This window comes from Budorcas taxicolor, chromosome 21 (genome assembly GCF_023091745.1).
Source record: "Budorcas taxicolor isolate Tak-1 chromosome 21, Takin1.1, whole genome shotgun sequence".
Classification (NCBI taxonomy): Eukaryota; Metazoa; Chordata; class Mammalia; order Artiodactyla; family Bovidae; genus Budorcas; species Budorcas taxicolor.
The window spans coordinates 25,057,294-25,084,050 of record NC_068930.1 but is presented as its reverse complement, the minus strand read 5'-3'; the positions used below and the strand labels follow the sequence as shown (position 1 = coordinate 25,084,050).

The window sequence follows — 26,757 nt, the reverse complement described above, 5'->3', positions numbered from 1 at the left end:
ACAAATTTTGTGTAGTAGGTCTCACTCCCTTTAACACATAAAGGGTCTTAAATTCAATGGAAGGTGGGTGAAGATATGATTTCCCCCCCGGGAGGGGCAGCCTGTGGTGGGGTACAGGACAAGAGGGGCTCTATCTGTAGAGTCCTAAATCCAGCTGCAAGTCTGGCTCATGGAGATTTCTTCTAGCCTCTTGGATCTTAAGAACAAGAGTTCCAAGAGGGCTAATGTGGAAAACTCAGCCCAGTGCTTTCAGGGTGCACACACCTCGCTTTCCAACCAGCCCAGCCTAGAAGTTCCACGGAGCTGCCTCAGGGACCAGCAAAGAGGGGCAAAGACCCAGCCCAGGAGAGAGCTTTGGTTCCCACCATGCAGTCATCAGAGCATCTCTGCTTTTACCTGTTCTTTTTTTTTTTTAATAACCTTAAAAATTAATTGAATTTTGGTTGTGCTGGGTCTTCGTAGCAGCACTCGGCATTGTGCAGCACTCTCTAGTTGCTGCACAAGGCTTCTCGTCCCGGCAGCTGCGTGTGCGGGCCTCTAGTTGTGGCTTGTGGGCTTAGTTGCCCGAAGGCCGTGGCTCCCTGACTCCCCACTAGGCTCTGAAATCTTCTATCTCAAAATCTGAGCATCATCCATGCAATCCTACTTCCACTTCCTCTATGGCCATGTGCTGTGTTATCAAGAGGGTGAGAGAAAGCAAAGACTTTAATATCTACCAAGAGATTTGAAATAGCTTCACAAGGTCAGGCAACAGGGAGGTTATAATGGCCCTACATTTGAAAAAAAAAAAACCTCCAGGTCTGTGTTTGAGAGACTGTGGGAGGGGGCAAGCCCAGCACACGGGGCCCCTGCCCAACTCTCTGGTTATGAGACAGACCTCCCATCAGGGATAGAGGGTTGAGGAGGGTGACCCCCAGTGATGGGCAAGAAAGGGTCGGTTACAGCAGTGGATCATCTTGATGCGGGGGGAGAAGACTGGAATGAGTAGCCACTATGCCGATGTTAATGTGTCCTTGTTCTTTCCATTTGTTCCTTTGGGATTTCTTTTGGCTTTAATAATGCAGTGGGGGGACTTCTCTGGTGGTCCAGTGGTTAAGACTCTGTGCTTACAAGGCAGGGGCTCTGGTTCAATCCCTGGTTGGGGAACTAAGATCCCACCTGCCATGTGGCATGGCAAAAAAAACTTTTTTTTTTTTTTTTTTAATGCAGTGGGGTTATTTGACTTCAGGAGTAGAGTGGTTAAGCGACAGGTGCTGGGCAAGTTCGGAGAAGGCAATGGCACCCCACTCCAGTACTCTTGCCTGGAAAATCCCATGGATGGAGGAGCCTGGTAGGCTACAGTCCATGGGGTCGCCAAGAGTTGGACACGACTGAGCGACTTCACTTTCACTTTTCACCTTCATGCATTGGAGAAGGAAATGGTAACCCACTCCAGTGTTCTTGCCTGGAGAATCCCAGGGACGGGGGAGCCTGGTGGCTGCCGTCTATGGGGTCGCACAGAGTCAGACAAGACTGAAGCAACTTAGCAGCGGCAGCAGCAGCGGCAGCAGCAGCGGCAGCAGCAGCGGCAGCAGCAGCTGGGCAAGTTAGAAACTGAACCTCTCCTCTGGGTCTCCAGGTCCTCATCTGTAAACTGGGGATAACTGACTACCTCACAGGGTGGTTGTCAGGACTCAGACCTGCATGTAGAGCTGATTAGCATGCTGCCTGTGCAGAGTAACCTTGCCATAGACGCTGCAACTCGCAGCTTTACGGGTCACTGCAAACCAGAAATGCAACTCACAGGGAAGGAGAAGTCCATGGAAAACAAGAGGAAGTCTCATGATGACCTGCCTCAAGTTGTAAAATCTCTAATAAAGAGTGAGGGTGTGTGGTTAGTGGCACAAGTGTGCCCAGAGCTGGGTCAGTCCTGCTCTCGACACTCCATGGGCGCTTGTATTCCCAAATAGCTAAGAATTCTGGAGGGCCTGGTTCCCGAATGACTCTAAGGGATTGGAAGGAGGAAGTCTTGGGTGACTCCCAGGTTTCCAGGTTGGGTGAGACCTAGTGGATGGCGGTGCTACTCATGAAAAGGAAATTCACCTGTCACCAGCACGCTGGTCACAGGAGATCAAGGGAGGCAGGTGGGGGAGTGAATTCTGGACTCGAGAGTCTGAGGCTCTAGGAACACTAGAGGGAAGTTGCAGAAGGAGCCAGTAGAGAGGGAGAGACTAGAAATCGAGGGAGAAAACCGCAGAAGAGCAAGGTCCTGAGCTCTGCAGGGAGGTGGAGGCGAGCGGCAGGTGGACGACCGAAAAGTGCATCTCCAGGCTGAGTCCTGAGGCGTGGAAGTGGCAAGGATCAGAGGAGTTTGCTGGTTTGGGGGCGGGACACTGAGGGAGGCCATACCAGGCAGGCTCAAGGTTCTCAGAGGTGAGGAGAGGCCTGGGGGCTGGCATGGGCCAGAGGGTACAGGGTGGTCGTTGTGGGGCCACGCTGAGGGCAAAGCAAATAAACCATTTATTGTAGGTTTTTAATCATCCCATGGCTGTCCTCATGAACTTAGAAACAAACTGGTAACAAAAAACTTGGTCCCTAAATATATGTACCTTGAAGGGGAGACGGTCTGTTAGAGACTTGTCTGGCAGAGGGAGATCTGCCCAGGATGTGGGGGCTTCTCGATGTTTTTTAGGGCAACAAACTGTATCCTTCCATCCAACACACCTGCCACACAGACCCCTCTCTGCCTCTGCAGACCCCCTCTAGCTGCAAGCAGGACAGGAAGCCAGGGGCTCTCAACCTTTCTAGAAAACCACCATCTGTCCTTTTCCCAACCTGGTTCCTGCCTGATTGATTCTGCAATTCTAGCTAATCTTGTTTGCTTTTTATTCCCAGGATATTTTGTGTCTCTACCAGGTAGGGAGGAATAAAGAAGGAAATTTACTTAGAAATGTTTAAAAAGCTTAGTATCAATTGTTTTCTCAAGGTGAGACTTGAAGAGAGCCACCATCTTCTACAACCCAAATTCCAGGGCGTCACCGAGGAAACCCTCCTGGTCTCCCTCCCTTACAGGCAGGGCAGATCTTGTCTCTTCCCAGACAGACGGGAATCTTTCCCCGTCAGGCGGCATGACGATGCGCAGCAGAACTGCTTGTTCACAGCCTCTCCCCAGCACCCAGCACGGCGACGGTACACACGGCCTCGGTACGTTTTCTCAGTAAGTGAAGGAACAGAGCCAGCGATGGGTATCTCACAGCCTAGTGGTTTGGTGTAACAGCTGCTGCTGCCTAAAGCTTCCTGTGTCTAACTTAGTCGATTCCGAATGGCCACCTGGCTCAGGAACCAAAGCTGGGGCTCCAGGCGTCGGCTGACAGGCCAGATGCAGCGCTGGCAAAGGGCAAGTGGAGAGCTGTGTGCGCTGGTCGAACACATGGCACCAGGTTTGCCTTAAAGCTGCGCTCTTTGAAGCAAGTGACCCTTTTCCCTCTAAAAGTCTTGGACCAGTTCTGGTCTGAGGCAGGACGTGAGCGGGTGGGTGGGGTGGGGAACTGAGACGTGGGTTTTCTAACACTCAAGCTTGGGTTTTTAACACATGTGAAAAGACAAGATTTGGGCAAAGAATGGGACTTGACTTTATTAGGCAATTTGGAGCAGCCACCCTGTAAAAACCAAGGTGCATTCTGAGTGCAGACCCCATGCGTAGGAGAGAAAAACCTGTTTTTACCATCCTCTTCCCTCCTAACAAACCCCTTCACCTGCTATCATCCTGTCTTGACTGTTTCACGGCTGAGAACAAAGCCCTGGGAGCATCTCAAGATTAAGGGAGACACCTTCTCTTGATTCAAGCCCAGATCTCTCCAGGCAACAGACGATGAGGCCTCAAAATCAACACCGCCTTAAAAAGAATGCTCTCTGTACACAAACGCTACCAGATGGAATTCTAGATCTGCGTACATGAGACAGAAACGACAAGTGCACAGGGTGATGATTATAGGGCCACGGATCTGGTGGGTAAAGAGGCAAGGCCACCCTGCAGAGTGCAGGACGGCCACCCTGAAGGAGACAGAAATACCATCCGCCAGGGGAAGGCAGCTGGGGGCTCTGATGACACCTCACACTCAAAAACTGAAACCCTGCAAGAGTAAGTGTGCCCCTCAACCCCACAGCCGACTTACCCCAGGACAGTGAGCAGAGACAAAAGTAAACACATCACTTCTCTGTTATGCCTTCCCTGGGAGCCCTGGGCAACCTATCAATGGAAAGGTTCCTGGCTAGACCTCCTCGTGTTTCCATGTTCCTGATACTTTCTAGCAAAGGACTTTACCTTCAGGCGGATGACTCAGAACAGGAGAAGCCCTCCGCCTTGACCCGAAATCCAAACCCAGGACCCAGAGGCAGGAAGAGCCGGCTCTGCCAAGGCAGGGGGCCTGGGATGCTTGCAGCTCGGGTGAAGGGACCTCAGCCCAGCAGTGGCAGCAGAAGGACCAGGTCTGGGGCCTCTCTCTGAAATGAGGGCCACGCTGGCTTCCGTAGCACATGGAGAACTATCCCCCCTGTTCTATCAAAGGGGAAACTGAGGCACAGAGGTTCAGGAGAGACGGAGCCAACAGAGTCGAGAAGTGTCACAGGAAAACCACCGAACTTCCCGAGCTTCCCTTGCTATGCGCGGTTCTTGGCGTCTGACTCTGACTGCTAATGTGACGGCATCCCAGGAGTGAGGGTGAGCAGGGGTTAAGATCCTGGCAACAAGCCTTCACAAGGAACAGCTCCTCTAAAGACACATCCCTGCGTGGGGGCAGGGTGGCTGGTCCCTCTCCCGGGCCCCCTGTCCCTCATGCTCCTTCCCTCTCTGCCCTTTCAGTAGAGCTTCTCCTTCAGGTGAGTTCGCTGATGCGTGATGAAGTTGGAACTGTTGCTGAAGCCCTTGCCGCACTCGGGGCACTTGTAGGGCCTCTCACCCGTGTGGGTCCGCTGGTGGATGATGAGCACCGAATTCCAGCTGAAGCCCTTGCCGCACTCGGGACAGCGGTAGGGCTTGTCCCCCAGGTGGGCCCTCTGATGCATGACCAGGATGGAGCCCCGGCTGAAGCTCTTGCCGCACATGAGGCACTTGTGGGGCTTCTCGCCCGTGTGGGTCCGCTGGTGCACCACCAGCTGGGAGCGCTGGCTGAAGCCCTTCCCGCACTCCCCGCACTTGTAGGGCTTCTCGCCTGTGTGGATCCGCTGGTGCTTCAGGAGGTTGGAGCTCCAGCTGAAGCTCTCCCCGCACGTCCGGCACTCGTAGGGCTTCTCGCCCGTGTGCGTGCCCTGGTGGGCGATGAGGCTGGAGCTCTGGCTGAAGCTTTTGCCGCACTCCCCACACTTGTAGGGCTTCTCCACCAGGTGGGTCCGGCGGTGCGTGGCCAGGTTGGAGCTGCGGCTGAAGCTCTTGCCGCACTCGCCGCACTGGTAGGGCTTCTCGCCCGTGTGGGTCCTCCGGTGGGTGATGAGGGCCGAGCTCTGGCTGAACCTCTGGCCGCAGTCGGGACACTTGTAGGGCTTCTCGCCCGTGTGGATCCGCTGGTGCCTGATGAGGTTGGAGTTGTAGCTGAAGCTCTCGCCGCACTCCTTGCACTCGTAGGGCTTCTCGCCTGTGTGGATTCCCTGGTGCGTGTTCAGGCTGGACCGGTTGCCGAAGCTCTTGCCACACTGGGGGCACGAGTAGGGCTTCTCGCCCGTGTGGGTCCGCTGGTGCGCGATGAGGTTGGGGCTCCGGCTGAAGCTCTTGCCACACTCGGCGCACCGGAAGGGCTTCTCGCCCGTATGGATCCGCTGGTGGGTGATGAGGTTGGCGCTGCGGCTGAAGCTTTTGCCGCAGTCCCGGCACTTGTAGGGCTTCTCCCCGGTGTGCGTGGTCTGGTGCCTGCTGAAGTTGGAGCCGTCGCTGAAGCTCTTGCCGCACTCATCGCATTTGTAGTATTTCTCGCCCGTGTGGGTCCGCTCGTGGGTGATGAGGTGGGACTTTCGGCTGAAGGTTTTCCCACACTGGGGACACTCGTAGGGCTTCTCGCCCAGGTAGGTGCCCTGGAGGCCGATGAGCTGGCCAGCTTCCCTGCCCGGGGCGGGCACCACCCCGCGGTCCTTCCTGGGGGTGTTTCTCCGGGGCCCCTGGGGGTTGCAGTCTCTCTCCACGTCACTTTCCCAGTCGGACTGAGGGATGCCTTCCCCTTCCTGCACGTCTGAGAACATCTCGTGGGACTCGACGTCCTCGAATATGTCCTGGTTAGAGCTCTCCCCATTTTCACTCTGGATCTCAAAATCTGAAACAATGAGGAAAAATGTGCAATTTGTACTTAATTTCCTGTAATGATGAGAAAAGAAAACCAAAGGGGAGGGGCTTCCCTGGTGGCTCAGCGGTGAAGAAATCCCCTGCCAATGCAGGAGACACGGGTTCAATCCCGGATCCAGAAAGACGCTACAACTATTGAGCCTGTGCTCCAGAGCCCCGAGGGCTGCAACTGCTGAAGCTCTCAAGCTCTGGAGCCTGAGCTCCGCAACAAGAGAAGCCACTGCAGTGAGAAGCCCACGCGCCACAACCAGAGAGCAGCCCCCAGGAGCGGCAACTGGACAAAAAGCCTGCGCAGCAATGAAGACCCAACACAGCCAAAAATAAACACACAAATAAAACACACTACTTACTAGAAGAATTCTGTAATCAGTTTCAAAGGAAGTCAGTGCTCAAAAAGGCAGAGAATTCTAAACACGATTCAATTTTTTGTTTTTTTCTTTTGACATGGGACTATTTTTTAAGTCTTTATTGAATGTGTTACAATATTGCTTCTGTTGTATATTTTGGCCTTTTGCCCTTAAGGCATGTGGAATATTTCAGTTCCCAGACCAGGGATCAAACCCGCACTCCACTCATTGGAAGAAGTCCTAACCACTGGGCCACCAGGGAAGTCCCACTATTCCATTTCTGATGGTCTCACAGGCTACAGAACAGCATTTCGATTTAATGGGTATTTCCCTGGTAATCTGTAAAGCTGAACATCTTTTCTTATGGATATAATTCGTTTTTATTCATTTCTAAATTGCCAGGTCATATCTTTTACCTGTTATTCCACTGGGTTGACTTGGCACAGGAGGGCCTAGAGGAGCCATCCCACGTTGAAGGTCAGGAAGGGTGGCGGTGAGGAGATACCCCTCATCCAAGGTAAGGAGCAGCAGCTGTGCTTTGCTGGAGCAGCCGTGAAGAGACACTCCACACCCAAGGTAAAAGAAACCCAAGTAAGATGGTAGGTGTTGCAAGAGGGCATCAGAGGGCAAACACACTGAAACCATACTCAAGACCAGGAGCTGACTGTGGCTCAGATCATGAACTCCTTATTACCAAATTCAGACTCCAATTGAAGAAAGTAGGCAAAACCGCTAGACCATTCAGGTATGACCTAAATCAAATCCCTTATGATTATACAGTGGAAGTGAGAAATAGATTTAAGGGCCTAGATCTGATAGATAGAGTGCCTGATGAACTATGGAATGAGGTTCGTGACATTGTACAGGAGACAGGGATCAAGACCATTCCCATGGAAAAGAAATGCAAAAAAGAAAAATGGCTGTCTGGGGAGGCCTTAAAAATAGCTGTGAAAAGAAGAGAAGCTAAAAGCAAAGGAGAAAAGGAAAGATAAAAGCATGTGAATGCAGAGTTCCAAAGAATAGCAAGAAGAGATAAGAAAGCCTTCTTCAGCGATCAATGCAAAGAAATAGAGGAAAAGAACAGAATGGGAAAGACTAGAGATCTCTTTAAGAAAATTAGAGATACCAAGGGGACATTTCATGCAAAGATGGGCTCGATAAAGGACAGAAATGGTAGGGACCTAGCAGAAGCAGAAGATATTAAGAAGAGGTGGCAAGAATACACAGAAGAACTGTAGAAAAAAGATCTTCACAACCCAGATAATCACGACGGTATGATCACTCATCTAGAGCCAGACATCCTGGAATGTGAAGTCAAGTGGGCCTTAGAAAGCATCACTACGAACAAAGCTAGTGGAGGTGATGGCATTCCAGTTGAGCTATTTCAAATCCTGAAAGATGACGCTGTGAAAGTGCTGCACTCAATATGCCAGCAAATTTGGAAAACTCAGCAGTGGCCACAGGACTGGAAAAGGTCAGTTTTCATTCCAATTCCAAAGAAAGGCAATGCCAAAGAATGCTCAAACTACCGCACAATTGCACTCATCTCACACGCTAGTAAAGTAAGGCTCAAAATTCTCCAATCCAGGCTTCAGCAATACGTGAACCGTGAACTTCCTGATGTTCAAGCTGGTTTTAGAAAACGCAGAGGAACCAGAGATCAAATTGTCAACATCTGCTGGATCATGGAAAAAGCAAGAGAGTTCCAGAAAAACATCTATTTCTGCTTTATTGACTATGCCAAAGCCTTTGACTGTGTGGCTCACAATAAACTGTGGAAAATTCTGAAAGAGATGGGAATACCAGACTACCTGAGCGGCCTCTTGAGAAATCTGTATGCAGGCCAGGAAGCAACAGTTAGAACTGGACACGGAACAACAGACTGGTTCCAAATAGGAAAAGGAGTGTGTCAAGGCTGTATATTGTCACCCTGCTTATTTAACTTCTATGCAGAGTACATCATCAGAAACGCTGGGCTGGAAGAAACATAAGCTGGAATCAAGACTGCCAGGAGAAATATCAATAACCTCACATATGCAGATGACACCACCCTTATGGCAGAAAGTGAAGAGGAACTAAAAAAGCCTCTTGATGAAAGTGAAAGAGGAGAGTGAAAAAGTTGGCTTAAAGCTCAACGTTCAGAAAACGAAGATCATGGCATCTGGTCCCATCACTCCATGGGAAATGATGGGGGAAACAGTGGAAACAGTGTCAGACTTTATTTTTTGGGGCTCCAAAATCACTGCAGATGGTGACTGCAGCCATGAAATTAAAAGACGCTTACTCCTTGGAAGAAAAGTTATGACCAACCTAGATAGCATATTCAAAAGCAGAGACATTACTTTGCCGACTAAGGTCCATCTAGTCAAGGCTATGGTTTTTCCAGCAGTCACGTATGGCTGTGAGAGTTGGACTGTGAAGAAGGCTGAGTGCCGAAGAATTGATGCTTTTGAACTGCAGTGTTGGAGAAGACTCTTGAGAGTCCCTTGGAATGTAAGGAGATCCAACCAGTCCATTCTGAAGGAGATCAACCCTGGGATTTCTTTGGAAGGAATGATGCTAAAGCTGAAACTCCAGTACTTTGGCTACCTCATGTGAAGAGTTGACTCATTGGAAAAGACTCTGATGCTGGGAGGGATTGGGGGTAGGAGGAGAAGGGGACGACAGAGGATGAGATGGCTGAATGGCATCACCAACTCGATGGACACAAGTTTGAGTGAACTCCAGGAGTTGGTGATGGACAGGGAGTCCTGGTGTGCTGCGATTCATGGGGTCACAAAGAGTCGGACACAACTGAGCGTCTGAACTGAACTGAACTGAGATGCTCTTTTAGAGCAAGATTTCGACTCTTATCTGCTACACTGCAGGCTTTGTGGCAAATATTTCCTCCCAGTCTCTGCACTGGCTTTGAACTTTCTTCACAGTATCTTTTTAATATAAAGGACTTTTGTTTCCACGAGTACAATCTAGCTTTGATGACTTGTTTTAAGATTAAGAAGTCCTACCCCACTGCAAGATTCCAAAAATATTCTCCTATAGGTGACTTCAGATGGTTTACAGTATAGATCTATAACTCACCTGAATTTACTTCTGTGTAACTTGTGAAGCAGGGCTCTATTTCTATGTAAGTTACGAAGCAGAGATCCACTTCTAGTTTTTTCAAAAGGGTCGGACCACTGTCCAAATACTACTGAATTGCCAAAGGACCCTTATAGGTTAGCAGACAATTACAACACATCCTAAACCAATGGTTCTTGCATTTTCTTACCCTGACCCAGGCTCTAGGCTCACATGGAATTCAGAGGGCCACGTGTGTCCCCCTGCCCAGCCAGACGCCTCTGCTTTCTCTCCCATACTAGAAAGCGTATCAGAATAGAGTAAGTGTGGAGAAATTTGCTGTCAATATGGGGATAAGCATGCATGTGCTGTAAGTGAACAATGAGATCACTGGTCACAGACATCAGTGCTTCAGTGTGTTAGGCTCACAATTCTTGTAAGGTCCCTCCCGCCTGATTGTGACATACCCCTGGATCTCAATACCACAGTCAGAGCCACTGGTTTGAAATGCAGAAGTGGGTCTCTAATTCTCATACTGCTGATGCCCCAGTGGGATTCTCCCCATCAGGGTGCTGCCTTGGCGAGCCTGGTGGGAACCCAATAGCACCTAAGTGGCTTGGACCATTGTTTCCCCTGAACTCTGACTGCTTGAAAGACGAAGTGCTGGTAAAAACAGCAAGGAGCTGTTATCAGTTTGTTTGTTTTTTTTTAAGTTGTGATTGAGTTTATTTTTATTTATTTTTGTTATCAGTTTAAATGAATGACTGCCAAATAGTTTAGTAATAACGTTACATCTCAAGAGTTCTGTGTGGTATACATTTCAAATATTTAAGTGAATTAAAAGTGATGTTGTTCTGAACCTGAGAATTGTGGCTTTAAGAAGACATATACCTTCATAACCCTACACTGCTCTCTACTCTTCCTATTGACAAGAGAGTGTATGGGCTCCCCACTGGATCAGTGGTAAAAAGTCCACCAACCAATGCAGGGGACATGGGTTCAATCCCTGGCCGGGGAAAATTCCACGTGCTGTGGGGCAACTAAGCTCGTGTACCGCAACTACCGAGCGCATGCTCTAGAGCCTGGGAGCCACAACTACTGAGCCCACATGCCTCGAGCCCGTGCTCTGCAACAGGAGAAGCCACTGCGACAGGAGGCCCTCGAACCGCAACTAGAGGAAGCCTGCACAGCAGCAGGGACCCAGCACAGCCCTAAATAAATAAAACTATAAAAATGTATTTAACAACAGCATAAAAGATGATAATACCCATTGAGTTTGCTAAATATAAACAAAGAATTAATACAGAGCTTCCAAGAGTGAAAACCTAAGAGCAGGTGCTCTCAGGGCTTCCCAGTGGCCACCAGGGAAACTCCCAATGCAGGGGGCCCGGGTTCGATCCCTGGTCAGGGTACTAGATCCCACATGCCACAACTCAAGAGTTTTCATGCAACTAAAGATCCAGTGTGCTGCAACCAAAACTGGGTACAGTCAAATAAACACCTAAAAAAAAAAAAAGGCATAGGTCCTCTCTCGCTGTACTAAGCTGCCTGGCCTGACTTGCCTCCCAGCCTGAGAATTCTCCCAGTCTTACCCAGTCTCCCTTTCGAGATTTTGGAGTGTTCTGCTAACTTTGGGCTTGACCCCCATTATGTTTTAAAACACAGTTTAGCTTGGCTTTCTCAAGAGAAAGGCAGATAAGCCCGGAATGATGAAGCTACCCATCTGCCTCCTTCATTGACCCAGCAGTTGTTTCTCCACACAGGAAAGATCCATTTTTCTCACTCCGACAATAATGAGTCTCCACTATGTGTAGGGCACTGTACTGCATACTGGTTTTTTTTTAAATGGAAAAGACAGGTTCCTCGACTTTGGGGATTTTATAAGCGCCTAGAAAAAATAAGATGAGGACCGATACAAACAGAAAACAGGAGACTTCTCTGACGGTTCAGTGGTTAAGACTTCACCCTCCAATGCAGGGGGTGTGGGTTCCATCCCCGGTCAAGGAACTAAGATCCCACCTGCCCTGCAGCCAAAAATTCAAAACATAAAACAGAAATAATATTGTAACAAGTTCCATAAAGACTTTAAAAATGGTCCACATCAAAGAAAAAAAAAATCTTAAAACAATACATGATACAAAGCCAAAAGAGGAGAATCTGAATGTTCCAGGGGCGATGACTTCAAGCAGAGGTGACAGAGAGGCTCTTAGGTGGCGGATCTAGGGACGGGAAAGAGAGGCCGGAAGTAAGCACGGCTTTATGGAGCAGGTAGGTGTCCAGAGGTGTGTACTCAGAGGATGACCATCACACAGGGATGGAACAAGGCCATTCCAAGTCACGACTCAGCAGCACAGGTGAAAGCTACAAGCACAGGCTATGTTCAAGGAACAGCATGATCTGAATGCAGTGAGGGGATCAGGGGAGGACCAGCCAGGGGCCACCTGGGCCAGGCCACACAGGGCCACGAGTGCGAGCAGAACAAAGAGGTCGTGCTTGATCTGGAGACCCCGGGGGACTAGAGAGGGTGTGGAAGCAGAAGGGCCCCACTGCTCAGGCAGGACTGCAGCAGCTGCCACGCAGGCGGCAGAGGCTGAAGGCACGTTCCCTCTGGGGGCCCCTGCCAGTCTGGTGAAATAGCGAGAGCCTGAATGAAGGCTGGGAATGGAGTTCACGGCAACCCACCCCAGTAGTCTTGCCTGGAGAATTCCATGGACAGAGGTGTCTGGAGGGCTACAGTCCAGGGGGCCGCAGAGTCGGACACAACAGAGCAACTGAACATGCGTGCACAGGGATCAAAAATGTCCTTGGGAAACGCAAAGCGAGATAAGCTTCACCTCTTAAACTACTAATATAAGGGACTTCCCTGGTGGCCCAGTAATTAAGAATCTGCCTTGCAACACGGGGGACTCGGATTCAAGCCCTGGTTGGGGACCCAGGATCCCACATGCAGGGGGGCAATTAAGCTGGAGAGCCATAACTACTGAGCCAAGTGCTCTGGAGCCCACGTGCCACAACTAGGAAGTCTGTGCACCGCAAGGAAGATCCCGTGCGCTGCAACTAAGACCCAGTGCAGCCAAGTTAATGAATTAGTTAAAAGAAAGAAAACATCCGTTTGTGAGCCAGGTGGCAGGTTCTCACCAGATCTGATGGCACTTGGATCTTGAACTTAAGAGCCTCCAGAACTGTGGGAAATAAATTTCAAAACTATTAACACAGGTCCAGTCTCAACTGAAACGACAAGATACTTGATCTGGGAACACCCAGAGGTGCCTGCTAGTCAAATATTAAACAACATGGTCTAACCAGGTCTTAAAAACATGCTGGGTAAAACATGTGACCAAAGGTCCCAGGCTGGACAAACAGACTAGAGGTCAAGTGGTCTTATCCTGAGGACGTGCTTGACAAGGGATGGAGATCACTGCAGAGGTTCCTCTGAGCAATCACCAGGCAGGTCAGGAACACATGTTGAAGAAATGAAAACCAATGAAAATGACCTCAAAGGCAGAAATCAGAGCACTGACAAGCTGCTCAGTCTGGACATTCTCCATCTGGGACGTCCCGTGAAAGATGAAACAAAGCCCCTCCAACAAGCCAGGTGGGGAAGGCGGTCACCGTGGGGGCCAGTCATTGCGTCAGAGATGCCTGGTGAGACGTGACCCCCTGCTCTGTGACTCCAACTGCACAACAGCCCAGGGGCTTCTCCTCAGCCCTCTGGCCTCTCGTTAGCGTCTGACTCAAGAGCCTGACATTCATCACAGACTTGTTACATCCGTCAGAAAAGTAAACAAGGTTTTTAAAAAGGATGAGAGGCTTTTGCTTTTTTTAAACAGGAAGAGTAAAATTAAAAGTTATTTTTCAGGGTCAAAGACCATCTGGGACTTTGCTTCAAATAAAACCTGGGGTAGGGACTTCCCTGGTGGTCCACTGGCTAAGACTCCATGGCTTCCCAATGAAGGGGGCCCAGGTTCTGTCCCTGGTCATGGAACTAGATCTTGTTCGCCCCAAGTAAGAGTCTGCAAGCCACATCTAAGAGCCAGTGCACCCAAATAAATGAATAAATAAAAATAAATATTTAAAAAAAACCCTGAGATCCCCCCAAACACATGCGGAAGCAAACAGACTGGAGTTTGAATCCTGGTTTGAATCTTCTTCTCAAAGAAGAGCTTGACTTTGCTGAATGTCCATGTCCCCTCATCTGTTAAATGATGATCCCACACACTTCACGGGATTATTAGTGAGATGGAGGTGTAAGGTCTCAGTGCAGGCCTAGGCTCACAGTGGAACCTCCATGACCATCCTCTTCTCCAAAGTACAGCTTTATTCACACCTCCCAAGTCTCTGGGCATTGTTACAACTCTGCCCCTAAACCATCTTCCCTGCCCAGTCTTCTGAATCCTCTAGACTAGATGCTACTGAATTAGTCACCTTTGTCTTAAAAAAAGTTTTTCTGGCTCATGTCTCACAGCATGTAGGAGAAGGAAATGGCAACTCACTCCAGTATTCTTGCCTGGAGAATTCTATGGACAGAGGAGCCTGGTGGGCTCCAGTCCATGGGGTCGCAAAGAGTCAGACACCACTGAGCGACTATCACTCACTCAGGGCATGTAAGATCTAGTTCCCTGACCAAGGACTGAACCTGTGGCCCCTGCATTTAAAGCAAAGAGACTCAAACAATGGACTACCAGGGAAGTCCCTAGTCACTTAGTGACTCTACAGATGAGTCACCTACAGTCCTCATCTGTAGCCCCTCTTTCCAATACCCTACCAAGAACTAGGACTTTGCATCTCATTTGTGATGAAATGATTAAGAACATGAGCCATGTCCTCAGACCCCTGAGCTGGCATTCTTGTTCAGCCTTATACTGGGGGCATGATCTTAATGGAGTCACTTATCTTTCCCGGTGATGATAATCCTGCTGATCTCTCAAGGTGGTGAAATCTATGTGAGTTTTGCATATAAGATGCTAGGCACACTGCTTGGCCCACAAAGAGGATCCATCAGTGCTGGCTGGTGTTACCATGAGTTCTTTCTCATATGGCCCATCTCCTCCCCCTTCCCTTGCTGTCCCCACCCCATCACTGCACACCTAGCGTCCAGGCGCCTTCCCAGCTGCTCTCTCACCTCTAGCATAAAACCTGAACCCTGCCATTGAGCTCAGCTTCCTCCCCTGCCCCTGGGGCCCTGGTTAAAACCTGCTGAGGCCAAAGCCTCACCCACCCTTCCCCCAAACCCTACTTCCCACCACTTTCTAAAAACACACTTTCCACTCCAATCCACCAGTCTTCCTTAGTCAGTCACCGGAATGGTCACCCGAATGATCTCACGGGTCCACTCTTCCAGGCCTCTGTTTAGCAGAGCTCCTGGAATGCCACACCCTCCCTCCCCCTCACCTTTCCAAACCCCCCACCAGCTCAACCCCTGCTCAGGGGTCACGTCATTCACAAAGCCTTCACTGACCTTACCTCTCCTCTCCCCTCCAACCCTTTTCCCTGAACCCCTGCAGTTCTCATCAGCACAAAGGTAGCCGCCGTTTCCCTCGGGTCCTGAAACAGTCCTTGGGTTACAGGTGGCAGTTGTTGTTCAGTTGCTAAGTCATGTCTGACTCTTGTGACACCAAGGACTGTAGCCCACCGGGCTCTTCTGCCCATGGGATTTCCTAGGCAAGAATACTGGAGTGGGTTGCCACTTCCTTCTTCAGGAGATCTTCCCGACCCAGGGATCATGTCTCCTGCACTGGCAGGCAGATTTTTTACCACTGAGCACCCGGGAAGCCCAGGGGCACAGGCAGATCTGCAGTACACATTTGGTAATCAAGGCAGCCCAGATTACAGCTGAAGACGGACATGCGTGGGTCGCACAGTGCAATAATAAAACCAAAGACAAATATATTAAGCTGCAAAGAGCTCCAGTTTGGAATTACTCTTTTAAGAGCCCAAGATGACTTTATACCAGAGACTAAGTCCCTAGTTACTAGCTGGCTTGCTCGTCATTTATCATGATTTCACAAAAAATAATCACTTAAAAAAAACAGGATTTGATTTATCTAATTGCTAGAACTGAAAATATCTGGACGTGTACTGCACAACAGGGTGAAAGTGCCAAGAGCTGGTTTATGGGGTCTTCAGTCCCTTTCCTCCTTACCTCCATCAGCTTCCCAACCATCCCAACTACAACACAAACAACAACTGCGCTATCTAACTGTAGCTCCAACGGTAGTCCTGTGCTTCCCCGGTGGCTCAGTGGCAAAGAATCCACCTGCCAATGCAGGGGATATGGGTTTGATCCCTGATCGGGAACATTCTGCACGCTACAGAACAACTAAGCCCATGTGCCGCAGCTACCAAAGCTCTTGTGCCCTAGAGCCCAGGCTCTACAACAAGAGACGCCACCGCAATGAGAAGCCGGTGCACCACAACCAGAGAAACGCCCCCGCTCGCTGCAACTACAGACAAGCCTGAGCAGCAACAGGGACCCAGCACAGCCAAGTAGGAAAAAAAAATAGTTCTCTAAGCCCTAAAAACTACTCTTATTACTTAAAAGAGTGATTTCTTATGCTGAAATTCTGGAACTGTCACTGCATACAACCAGGGCATTTGGGGTGACAGCGTGCCAATCACCTGCACACAGACTGGAGGGATGGGCTGACGGGGACTCAGTTCCTGGGTGCCGCCTTTTCCTCCTCTGCAAACACCACACCCCTTCCACCCTCTCCCTATGAGGCTCTCCCTCTCACCACTGTCCCGAAGGGTCTGGGTCAAGTCCTCCATCAGGGCCACCGCCTCCTCGCCACTCTCGGGCCGATGCTCCTGCAGCCAGGCCTGAATTTCTCGGGGCAGCACGGTCAGCATTTGCTCCTTGGTGTGCATCTCTGGCCTCAGCCAGCGCCGGCAGAGCTCTCTAAGGCGGCCGAGTGCCCCCTGCGGCCCTCCAGCCACGTCCTCGTGGGGGCTGCCCTTGCCAGCACCCTGGGGAAAGGGCTCAGACTCAGGGCCATCTTCCTGCAGCACAGCTTCCTGTACCCAGGAGTCATCCTCCAGGATCACTGTGGCCACCTCCTCCTCCTGGTTGTCTTCCTCCCGAGGGAGGCGGACTACAGGGCTCCGCGGAGCGGTTACTCTCGGCCCCTCTGAGGCCATCATCCACGTCCTTGGGTTGGAATCACTCAGGCTTCTGATCTTGACCTTCGGTCTTCTCCAGGCAGGCTCCCTGAGAAGACAGCACCCTTCTCCAGTTTCAACAAGTGGTCTGGCTAAGAATGAGAGAGAGAACTAGGATCAATAACTAAAAGGTCCTAAAACAATTTAACTCACAACAGCCCAGGTCAGGCCACCAAGTGATTCTTACATCCACAAATCAGGAGAAGTTTCCTGTCCCTCTTAAAGGAAAAATGGCTTATTCCTGAAAGCATCTCTGTGGCAAGAGAAGAATCACAAGCACAAAATACAGTGTTTTTCTTCCCAAAAGACCAAAGCATGAGTATGAGAAATTCAAAGCCCTCGAAAGAACCCAGGACAGAGCTATCCTGCTCTAAGTCAGTTCAGGTTTGCTGCAGAGTCAGTGACCTTGACCTAACATACAACTCAGTCACACAGCCTCACAGACTAAATAAACAGATAAGAACACCCATCCTACTAATCTGAAAGGAACATCTTAAGAATTTACAAAGGATCAGATGTCAAGGCACTGTGAGCCTCAGTGAAAGGAAGGAAATATCTCAACTACTTTATTATATTTTAAAACATGATGTTTTAAAATATTCATATTCTTAGATCCAGCCATGGCCCCTCAGGAATTTATTTTTTAAAATAACCATCTTTGCTAAATTTACTAAATATTTGCAAGGACACACAACCGTTTCTAATTACAAAAAAAATTGACACCTTAAAATCCAGCAGCAGGAGAATGGTTAATTATGGCACATCCATACAGTAAAATGTACTAAAAACTACACTGATGATGTAATAATGGCTACGTTTGGGGGGGTGGGGGTGGAGTGGGGGTAGGGGGATGTTACTGAGAAGGGGCCCAAAGGAGCTGGAAATGTTTTATGTCTTGATTTGGCAATGGTTGCATAAGAGCATACATATGAAATTTAAGATTGTGTGCTCTGATGTATGTATTTTTAAATATTAAAAAATTATGCTGACAATAATTATTAATCACTAATGATTTAAGATAATCCTCATAATATGAAAACTAATGAATAAAAACAAAACCAGCAAGATAAAAAAACCAGACACGGTATGACCCCATTTCCTTTTTAAAATGAACACATACACAAGGAAAAAAAAAAAAAAACCTGGATAGAAATTCTACAAAATGTTGAGAGCAGTTATTTAAAACAAAGACTAAAAGACAATGAAGTATTTTTTAAAATCATCACTACAGCATAAAGACTCAGAAACACTCCCGGGAAAACTTTTTAAAAAGAAGAAAAAAGAAAAGCCAGTGGAAACACTAAAGCTCTCAAACTGTATTCACCAAATGGCTAGAAGAAACAGTTATATCACAATTCTTAACTTGGGGGGGGCGGGCAGGAGAACCGTTCCCAGACAATTTAAGCGTTGTCCCACTTGGGGCCAGACACGCCCCCTCAGCAGCTCAGTTTCCCCATTTTTAAAATGAGCTTGCGCGGGATGTCGTCCACTGTGCCTTTCAGTCTAAAGCCTGTGCCCCTGGCAGGATGTACAAGGAGCTCGCCGCTAGAGAGAAGAGTTCAGCTCGGCTCCCTGAGCCCGACCGGGCGTCTAAGCTCGGACAGCCCGGAGCCCGCAGGACACGAACACGGCCCCCGACGCCCCTCCCCCAGCAGGGCTGCCCGCCCTGGCTCCAGGCCCGTTATCCCCTGGCCTCGGGCTGCTCCCCCGGCCAGCGCGGCCCCGGCTCTCTGTCTCCGGGCTCACCTCTCCAGAGACCGGATGCCGCTTCCTCAGTCGCTCCACGCGCTAAAGCGCCACCGGGCACGGTCCGGCCGCTCCGGAGTCGCAGCGGCTCAAGCCCGAGGGGCACCGAGAACAATGGACGGGAGAGGCCCGCCCCCCCGCCGCGCTCATTGGCCACCGAGAACGGTCCCTGGAAACTCTGCTTTCCCATTGGCGAATACGGACCCAGCCTGGCGGCGGGAGGGAGGCTGGGCCGAAGGCATTGTGGGAGATGTAGTCCTCACGAGCCGACTGCGACCTCGGGCCAGGGAGCAGAGTTTGGGGATTTGATAACCTGCGCAGGGTGCATGGAACCGAGGCGGGAAAATCCACCGACTGGCAGTCAGGGCCCCAGACCTGTGACCTGGGACAGATCACTCCACTTCTTTATGTCCTCCAAATAGTGGTCTATAAAAAGGGAAAGTTGGATGGAAGCTCCCTTTCAGCTGTAAACTGTGTGGCAGATAATTTTGTTAGGCCCTTCGACAGCCGAAAGCGGCCCCTGAATAGGAAAAGAATCTGCACAGAGAAGTCCCTTCCGGCCCAGCCCGGCGCCCCTCCCACAGCCGGCCCCCCGGCTCGCACCTGGCTTCTGGACACCCTTTTGTTTACGCACGTGGTGTTCCTGGGTCAGGAGGAGAGCTTTGTCCCGCCTCTTCTGCCGCGGACCTCCCATTCTTTCCTCCGTTTCCTCCTGTATGGAACCTGCCTCATCATACCGCCCTAGGCGGAGTCACCGCCCCCAGCACACCTGCTCCATGTCTCCTTGTTATTAATAGTTATCCCAGCCTTACTTATTATCAATCTCGGCACTGGGGGGCTGAGAGTGACAGATTGGCCTCTCTTGTGGGGTTTCAGTGGCTGGCACTGTCCACTAAAAAATTAGCCGCAACGTGAAAGTAGAGAATGTTTTGTTCAGTTGGGAATGTTCAGGACTCCAAGCCCGGGAGACAATATCTCAGCCCTAAGAAATAGCTCCCAGGAGGCGGGAGAGGGAGTCAGGCTATATACAAGTTCGTAAGGAAGTTAGCAGGTAGTTTGCACAATAAAGATTATTGTTCAGTAAGAAAAACCAGATATTAAGTTAAGGAATTTAGTGCTCTTCTATGTATGGGAAGGTGCAAGAGTTTGGGATTATTGAAGTCATTTTTTTCATATGCATCTCAGCTATCTGGGGCCAGCATCCTGCGTTTTCCCTTAGGGCTCACCAGTTGACATTGGAGGGCTGGCTGCTGTCCATGGGGTCAAGAGTTGGACACGACAGAGCAACTAAGCACAGCACAGTCACTGATGACTGTGACTTCCTTAAGTTCCTCACGTAGGGAGTGGTGCTGCTTATTGGCATAGCTCAGAAATTCACATCTGGAGAGAGAAAATCGCAGATAGCTATGACACTTCTTGCCCACCGATATGGCAAGAAATGTTTCATTTCACAGTGCTTTTAAAGAAATGCCTGTCATATCAGTATATGACAGCAGGTGGATACTGCCTGGAAATTCAAGGGGGAAATACAAGGCCGGAGAGAAAGACACTCCTAACATTATTGACTAGGTGATTTTTGCAGAAACTAACACTGATTTGTTATGTTAGTGAATATTGAACTGTCTCTGATCAATAACGTTTGGGTAACAAAAGTGGTATTAATATGTCTGGTCAATAATTAATGGTCTGTGATAGAACAATGGTATATTTTTGTACAAGGCAATTATTGGGAGTATGCATAATCAAATGGCTACATTTGTTTTTTTATTTAAATTTCATTTTCATGAAAATTTAATTTTCATTTCATGAATGTTTGAGAAATGTTTCTTGATTATTGGTAATTTTAATCTCATTTTCTGTGAACTGATTTTTCATATCTTCTTCCCATTTTTAAAGTTGAATTTACTTGTAAAAGCTCTTTGGGCTTCCCAAGTGGATCTAGTGTTAAAGAAGCCGCCTTTCAATGCAGGAGAGATAAGAGACTCTGATCCCTGGATGGAAAAAGCTCTTAGCTTATTAAGAAAATGATTCCTTTGTCACAGAAGTCTCTGCTGTTTTTCTCATTACGTGGTTCGATTGTTGCTGTTTTGTTTTTTATTTAGAAATTTGACATGTTTATGCTGTCAAGTTTGTCAGTCTTGTCTTTTTATAGCTTCTGAGTTTTATGTCACTCTTGGAAAGCTGTCTGCACCACTCCAAAGATTATTTGAATTTCATTCATTTTTCACTAATTAACCTCTTTAAGTATAAAGATGCAAAGAGAGGTTCAGTTATTGAATGCTCTGTCCCTGGTACAGTAGCATCTTAAGTTATTAGTCCAAAGTGACCACATACAAACAGCATCACTCCAGGCTGGCCTGAGAAATCTGCCCTAAGTGCCTGCAGGCATAATTCCCAGTCACCACCTCTACAGTGGTCAGAATTCTTAAACAGCAAGATCTCCAAAATGACTGAAGATGATAATTCTGGACTTGATACTGTATTAACAAAGCTTGTATCTCCACTTTTTCATCTCCACGAGGAGTGGAAATTTACAACAAAGGGAAGATATTTGTTTGGTTGAGGCAAGGGTTTGGGGAGGTGGGATACAGCTGAAACTTCCCAGTAGTCTAAGGGTTCATTTCCCTCTGCTTCTCTCCCAAGACAACCCATGAGGTCAAGAAACTGGCACTGTCTTGTCACAGGAGAATCTAGGACCATCTCTGTGCCATGCCTGATTCTTTGAGAAGTTGGTCCTGGCCAGTGTGAACTTACCCCACATTTAGATGGAGAGCAAGTCACATTTAAGTCCAATTTGGGGTGTAATGGTCCTGGTACCCACGCTAGTGCCCTAAGACCAGCCCGGACAGTGAGAAAGCCCAGAACAAGTCCAGTACAGTGAGCAGGGTTGCTTCTCCCAGTGATTCCTTTTCTCCATCCTCCAAACCACAGGGATGCCAGAGGCTCAGTTCTACTAGTGAGTGCTCTTGGTTAGAAGCTTCAAAGGATGACTCTTGGCTAACTTAAAAGGGACTTATTGAAAGAATATAAGGGAACTTACAGAGTAAATGGGAACTGAAGTATCAGGCTTGAAAATAGTCAGGAACCAAGAAAAGGGAGTCAAGTCCCCCAAACCACAGCAACAATCTCTTAGCCAAAACAACCCAGGCTGCCCACTCCACGAGCTCTGGTGATACTCTAGCCATATCTGTTTACCTGCCTTCCTCTCGAGGTTCCAAGACCAGGAAAAGAGTATTTGGTTGTTTGAGTCTGAAGCACGTGGCTGGGACTTCCCTCATGGTCCAGTGGCTAAAATTCTCCTCTCCTAGTGCAGGGGGCCCAGGTTCAATCCCTGGTTAGGGAACTAGATATCTCACAAGCTGCAACTAAGAGTTCGCATGCCACAATTAAAGATCCTGAATGCCACAACTAAGACCTGGCACAGCCAAATTAAAAAATAATAATAATAAATAAATCACATGGCCACTCCAGATATCCACCAGAGGAGAGGTGATTGGCTCTAGATTTCCTTACTAATACACCCCACAAAGGTGAGTTATCCAGTCTGGAGATTGAAGGCCGCTAGGACAGGAAGAAACTACATGTCACCACTTGTCTTTAGATGTTGAGCAAGAAGGAAACTCACCCCGAGCAATGCTCAGCCTAAGGCCTAGGGAGAGCTCCCAGCTCATCTCAAGTGGATGGACGTGATAGAGATGGGGTGGGCAGATCCTGCTTTCTATAACACTTAGTGACAATCAGAGCCAGTGACACCTGAGCAGGTGAGCTCCAGGCATTGAGGCAGAGGGGCCTGTGGGCCTTGAGGGTCCAGGAAGCAACTCCTCCTACTCAAGACTCCCAGCATTACTTACTCCAACCTACTTCCTTGATAACAGAGTAAGAAGGGAGACTGCTCTGGTCATGCAGAAGGCGTGTCACATTTCTGCTAGCTATGCCACAGAATCCTGCCAAGTGTGCCTAGGAAAAGATAATTTAAACATTTTTTGATGTGAACCATTTTTAGAATCTTTATTGAATTTGTTACAGTATTGCTTCTGTTTTAAGTTTTTTTGGCCTCAAGGCATGAGGGCTCTAAGGTCCCTGACCACAGATCGAACCCATATTCCCTGCATTGGAAGGTGAAGTCCTCTCTCCTGGACCACCAAGGAAGTCCCAGGAAAAGATAATTTAAAGGGACAGTGTTGTAGGATGCTGCAAGATTGGCCTATAGAGAAGGAAAGGCCGAAAGAGGGGATCGATGTCGGAACGCCCAGACAGGAAGAGAAACTAGCAAATGGAATCAGGGAAACATTTATTTTATAGACAGAAGGGTTAAATCCAGTTCAAGGAAGTGTCACTGAAAAGTTGTGAAATTAAGTATCACTTGACACTTACTCATGTAAAAACAGCTAGAGCAGGATTTAAACAAATTTTTTTATAGTGAAATTTTTTTTTTAATCCTCCAAGACCAGTATATTTTCCTGTTTTTTGTTTTGTTTTGTTTTGTTTTTAAATGAATGGTTTGCATTTAGTGTGGCAGAAGGAGGCCCTTTGCTCTGGACCTTGAGTTGCCTCTCCGGGAATGTTGGCTTTTCTCTTTCAGCTGTTCTGTGCCGGCCTGGGCTTCTCTAGCCCCTTCATGCCAAGGAGAAAAATGGATTTACAGCCTCTGGCCAGTTCCCATGCCCTGTGCTGAACTGCTCTATTCAAGGACATTTCTGGGAAGACACAAGGGTGCTCTGGGCTGGACTGAATGACTCGGGAGGCAGCCTGGGTGTGGGGTGATGCTTGCCAAGACACAGAGGCACGAGTGGTGGTGGAGGTGGCTTGAGGGGTGTTTTAGAGGAGATCTGGCTCCAGAATCCTCAGTGTCCTCCAAGCTTTTACAGGCAAAGACTAATTACCAAAACAGGATGAAAAAAAGGAAAAAAATCAAATACATACACTTTCATGCACAGGGAAACACACCCAGACACCTCACACACTACACACACTAGTGTATCCCTAGCCTGCTTAGTTCATAAGAAGAAAATTTTCACCAGAATAGTTATGTGACCACTGAAAAAAGAAAAAAAGAATTTTGGGGGGAGACATTTAGTAAAAGCTTCCAAGACACTTGGCAGGCAAAAGAAATGTCAGAGCCTGACCAGCTTGTCAGAGCCTGGCTGCCCCTGAGATCTGTTGCTGTTTATATGTCCAGCTCTTACATCCCCATAGACTGTATCCCACCAGGCTCCTCTGTCCTTGGGGATTCTCCTGGCAAGAACACTGGAGTGGGTAGCAGTTCCCTTCTCCAGGGGATCTTCCCCACCCAGGGATTGAACCCATGTTTCCTGCGTTTCAGGCAGATTCTTTACCATCTGAGCCACAAGCGGAGTCCTTGCCCCTGAGATACTCCTTTACAAAATTATTGAAGCCAATGACTATGTTATTTACTGAGTCACATGGCCTGGGAGGTAGAGACTTCCGAAAGGAATGGTTTGGTGCCATAAACTTTCTGATAATGGGGTTTTACTATTGTGTGTTTGATATGCTTTATGCATATACACACACATATGCAAGCAACTTGAATTTTCTAAATTTTAAAACTAAGGCACTCAGAAATCAGGAAGAAAAATAAATTTGAAAACACAAAAACATCTACAAACCATTATAGTCCATAAATGAATTCAGAAAGAAATGACAAAATGGGGGAGGTATTTGTAACAAACCGAGGGTTAATTTCTGATGTACTATGAATTTATGTAGATGCGTATGAAAAGAACCAAGAACTCAATAGGAAAATGGATAAAAGATAAGAATAAGCAGCTCACAGAGAGAGACAGGGGCAGTGGGGCAGGGAGTGAGTGCTCAACCCCACTTTTTAAAAATTTATAATAGTTATAAAATATTGTATTTCAAAAATTATAAAAATTTGTAATAATTTTTAAACGCAAATCAAAACAAATATAGACGCCATTTTTTCACCTATTATTTGTTGTTGTTCAGTCGCTCAGTTGTGTCCGACTCTTTTCGACCCCATGGGCTACAGCACACCTGGCTACCCTGTCCTTCACCATCTCCTGGAGCTTGCTCAAACTCATGTCCATTGAGTCAGTGATGTCATCCAACCATCTCATTCTCTACATCATCCCCTTCCCCTCCTGCTTTCAACCTTTGGCAATTTAAACAATTTTTTTTTCTTGTGATAAGAACTTTTTTTTTTTGCCGTATCTTGCAGCATCCTAGTTACCCAACCAGGGATCAGACTTGTGCCCCCTGCGTTGGAAACAGTCTTAACCACTGGCCCTCCAGGGAAGTCTCAGCAAAAAAATTTTAAGTGTGATAATACACAGTATGTTGACAATGAGGAAGATAATTCACCCTCCTACTGTTGATGGTAGCTCAGATGGTAAAGCGTCTGCCTACAATGTGGAAGACCCAGGTTCGATCCCTGGGTTGGGAAGATCCCCTAGAGAAGGAAATGACAACCCAGTCCAGTACTCTTGCCTGGAAAATCCCATGGACTGAAGCCTAACAGGCTCCTCAGTCCATGGGGTTGCAAAGAGTCGGACACGACTGAGCAACTTCACTTCACTTCACTGTTGATGCAGTAATTTTTAGAAGGAGAACCAGAAATTCTGTTGCTAGGAGTATATTATATAAATATAATAATAAAAATATGTCAAAATAGGTATAAGAATGTTTATTACTGAAGTATTTATAGCAAAAAAAATGAAATAATTTAAATGTTTATAGATAGAGGCCTCCCGTGGAGGAGGGCATGGCAACCCACTCCAGTATTCTTGCCTGGAGAAGTCCATAGATAGAGGAGCCTGATGGGCTACAGTCCATAGGGTTGCAAAGAGTCAGATACGACTGAAGCGACTTAGCAGGGCACACACAGAGGCCTAGATAAATAGTGTTTGGAGTATCTTTCCTTGGAATTCTGTTGCCTTGTAAAAAAATGAGGTTGATCTCTACATGGTAATGTAGAAAGACCTCCAGGTGGTGTAAGATGCTGTGCACATAGTATGATACATTTTGTGAAAAAAAATGTAAAGAAACATTTACTGTATATGCTGAGAGATACCTAACACATTTTTCTTGTTGCATACACAAGGAAGTGTGAACAGTGATAAACTCTGTCAAGAGGTACTAGAAAACAGGAGGGAGACTGTTTTACTTTTAATTTCATAGTTTCCTAAAATATATGACACTTTACCACGTGCGTACATTTACTTATTTTTTCAATAATAATAATGTTGAGGAATTTTGTGTTATTTCCTCTTAAAACTTTTTGTATTAAAATAGACGTACTGGGACTTCACTGGTGGTCTGGTGGGCTGCCGTCTATGGGATCACACAGAGTCGGACACGACTGATGTGACTTAGCAGCAGCAGCAGCAGCAGCCAGTGGTTAAGACTCCACCTTCTAATGCAGGGGTGCAGGTTCAATCCCTGGGCAGGAAACTAAGACCCCACATGCCACATGGCCAAAAGATATAAAAAAATAAAAGAGTGTTGATGAGGATGTGGGGCAAAATAGCACAGTTACTTTGGACGATAGTTGGGTAGTTTCTTATAAAACAACATCTTTGCTTTACAATGCTGTTAGTTTCTGCAGTACAACAAAGTGAATCAGTTATGCGTATACATATATCCCTCTTTTTTGGATTTCTTTCCCATTTAGGTCACCACAGAGCACTGAGTCGAGTTCCCAGTGCTGCACAGCAGGCTCTCATTAGCCATCTGTTTCGTACATAGCCGTGTATACATGCCAATCCGTCTCCCACTTCATCCCACCCCCCTTGGTAACTGTAAGGGTTTTTGTCTACATCTGTGACTCTATTTCTGCTTTGCAAATGAATTCATCTGAACCATTTTCTAGATTCCACATATGAGCAATATTATACGGTACTTGTTTCTCACTTTCTGACTTACTTCACTCTGTATGACAACATCTAGGTCCATCCACTGGACCTTCCTTTTAATCTTGCTATGAACTTACAACCGTTCAAAGGAATTCCCTGGCAGTCCAGTAGTTAGGACTCTGGGCTTTCACGTCCGAGGTCTTGGGTTCAATCTCTGGTTGGGAAACTATGACCCCACAAGCTGCACAACAATGCAAAAAAGAAAACACAAAAACAAGATAAATGAAAAACTATTCTAAAAAATTGCCTT

General features: G+C 47.8%; 1 protein-coding gene across 1 annotated transcript; it reads right to left on the bottom strand.

Moving 5' to 3' along the window:
* Positions 1-3,624: 3,624 nt before the first annotated feature.
* On the bottom strand, positions 3,625-18,710 carry ZSCAN2 (zinc finger and SCAN domain containing 2). Its single transcript, XM_052659847.1, has 3 exons — positions 18,616-18,710; positions 16,446-16,961; positions 3,625-6,278 (listed from the first exon to the last, which is right to left on the bottom strand). Exons 2-3 carry the CDS (start codon positions 16,849-16,851, stop codon positions 4,837-4,839), a joined length of 1,848 nt encoding a protein of 615 aa, XP_052515807.1. The 5' UTR covers positions 16,852-16,961; positions 18,616-18,710; the 3' UTR covers positions 3,625-4,836.
* Positions 18,711-26,757: the final 8,047 nt, after the last annotated feature.

What these genes read in the sequence shown, in the direction of transcription:
- ZSCAN2 (XM_052659847.1), bottom strand. Translation starts at nt 16,851, where the DNA reads ATGATGGCCTCAGAGGGGCCGAGAGTAACCGCTCCGCGGAGCCCTGTA. An exon ending in CCAGACCCTTCGGGACAGTG is followed by an intron (nt 6,279 to 16,445) that starts GTGAGAGGGAGA and finishes TCATTGTTTCAG; the next exon opens with ATTTTGAGATCCAGAGTGAA.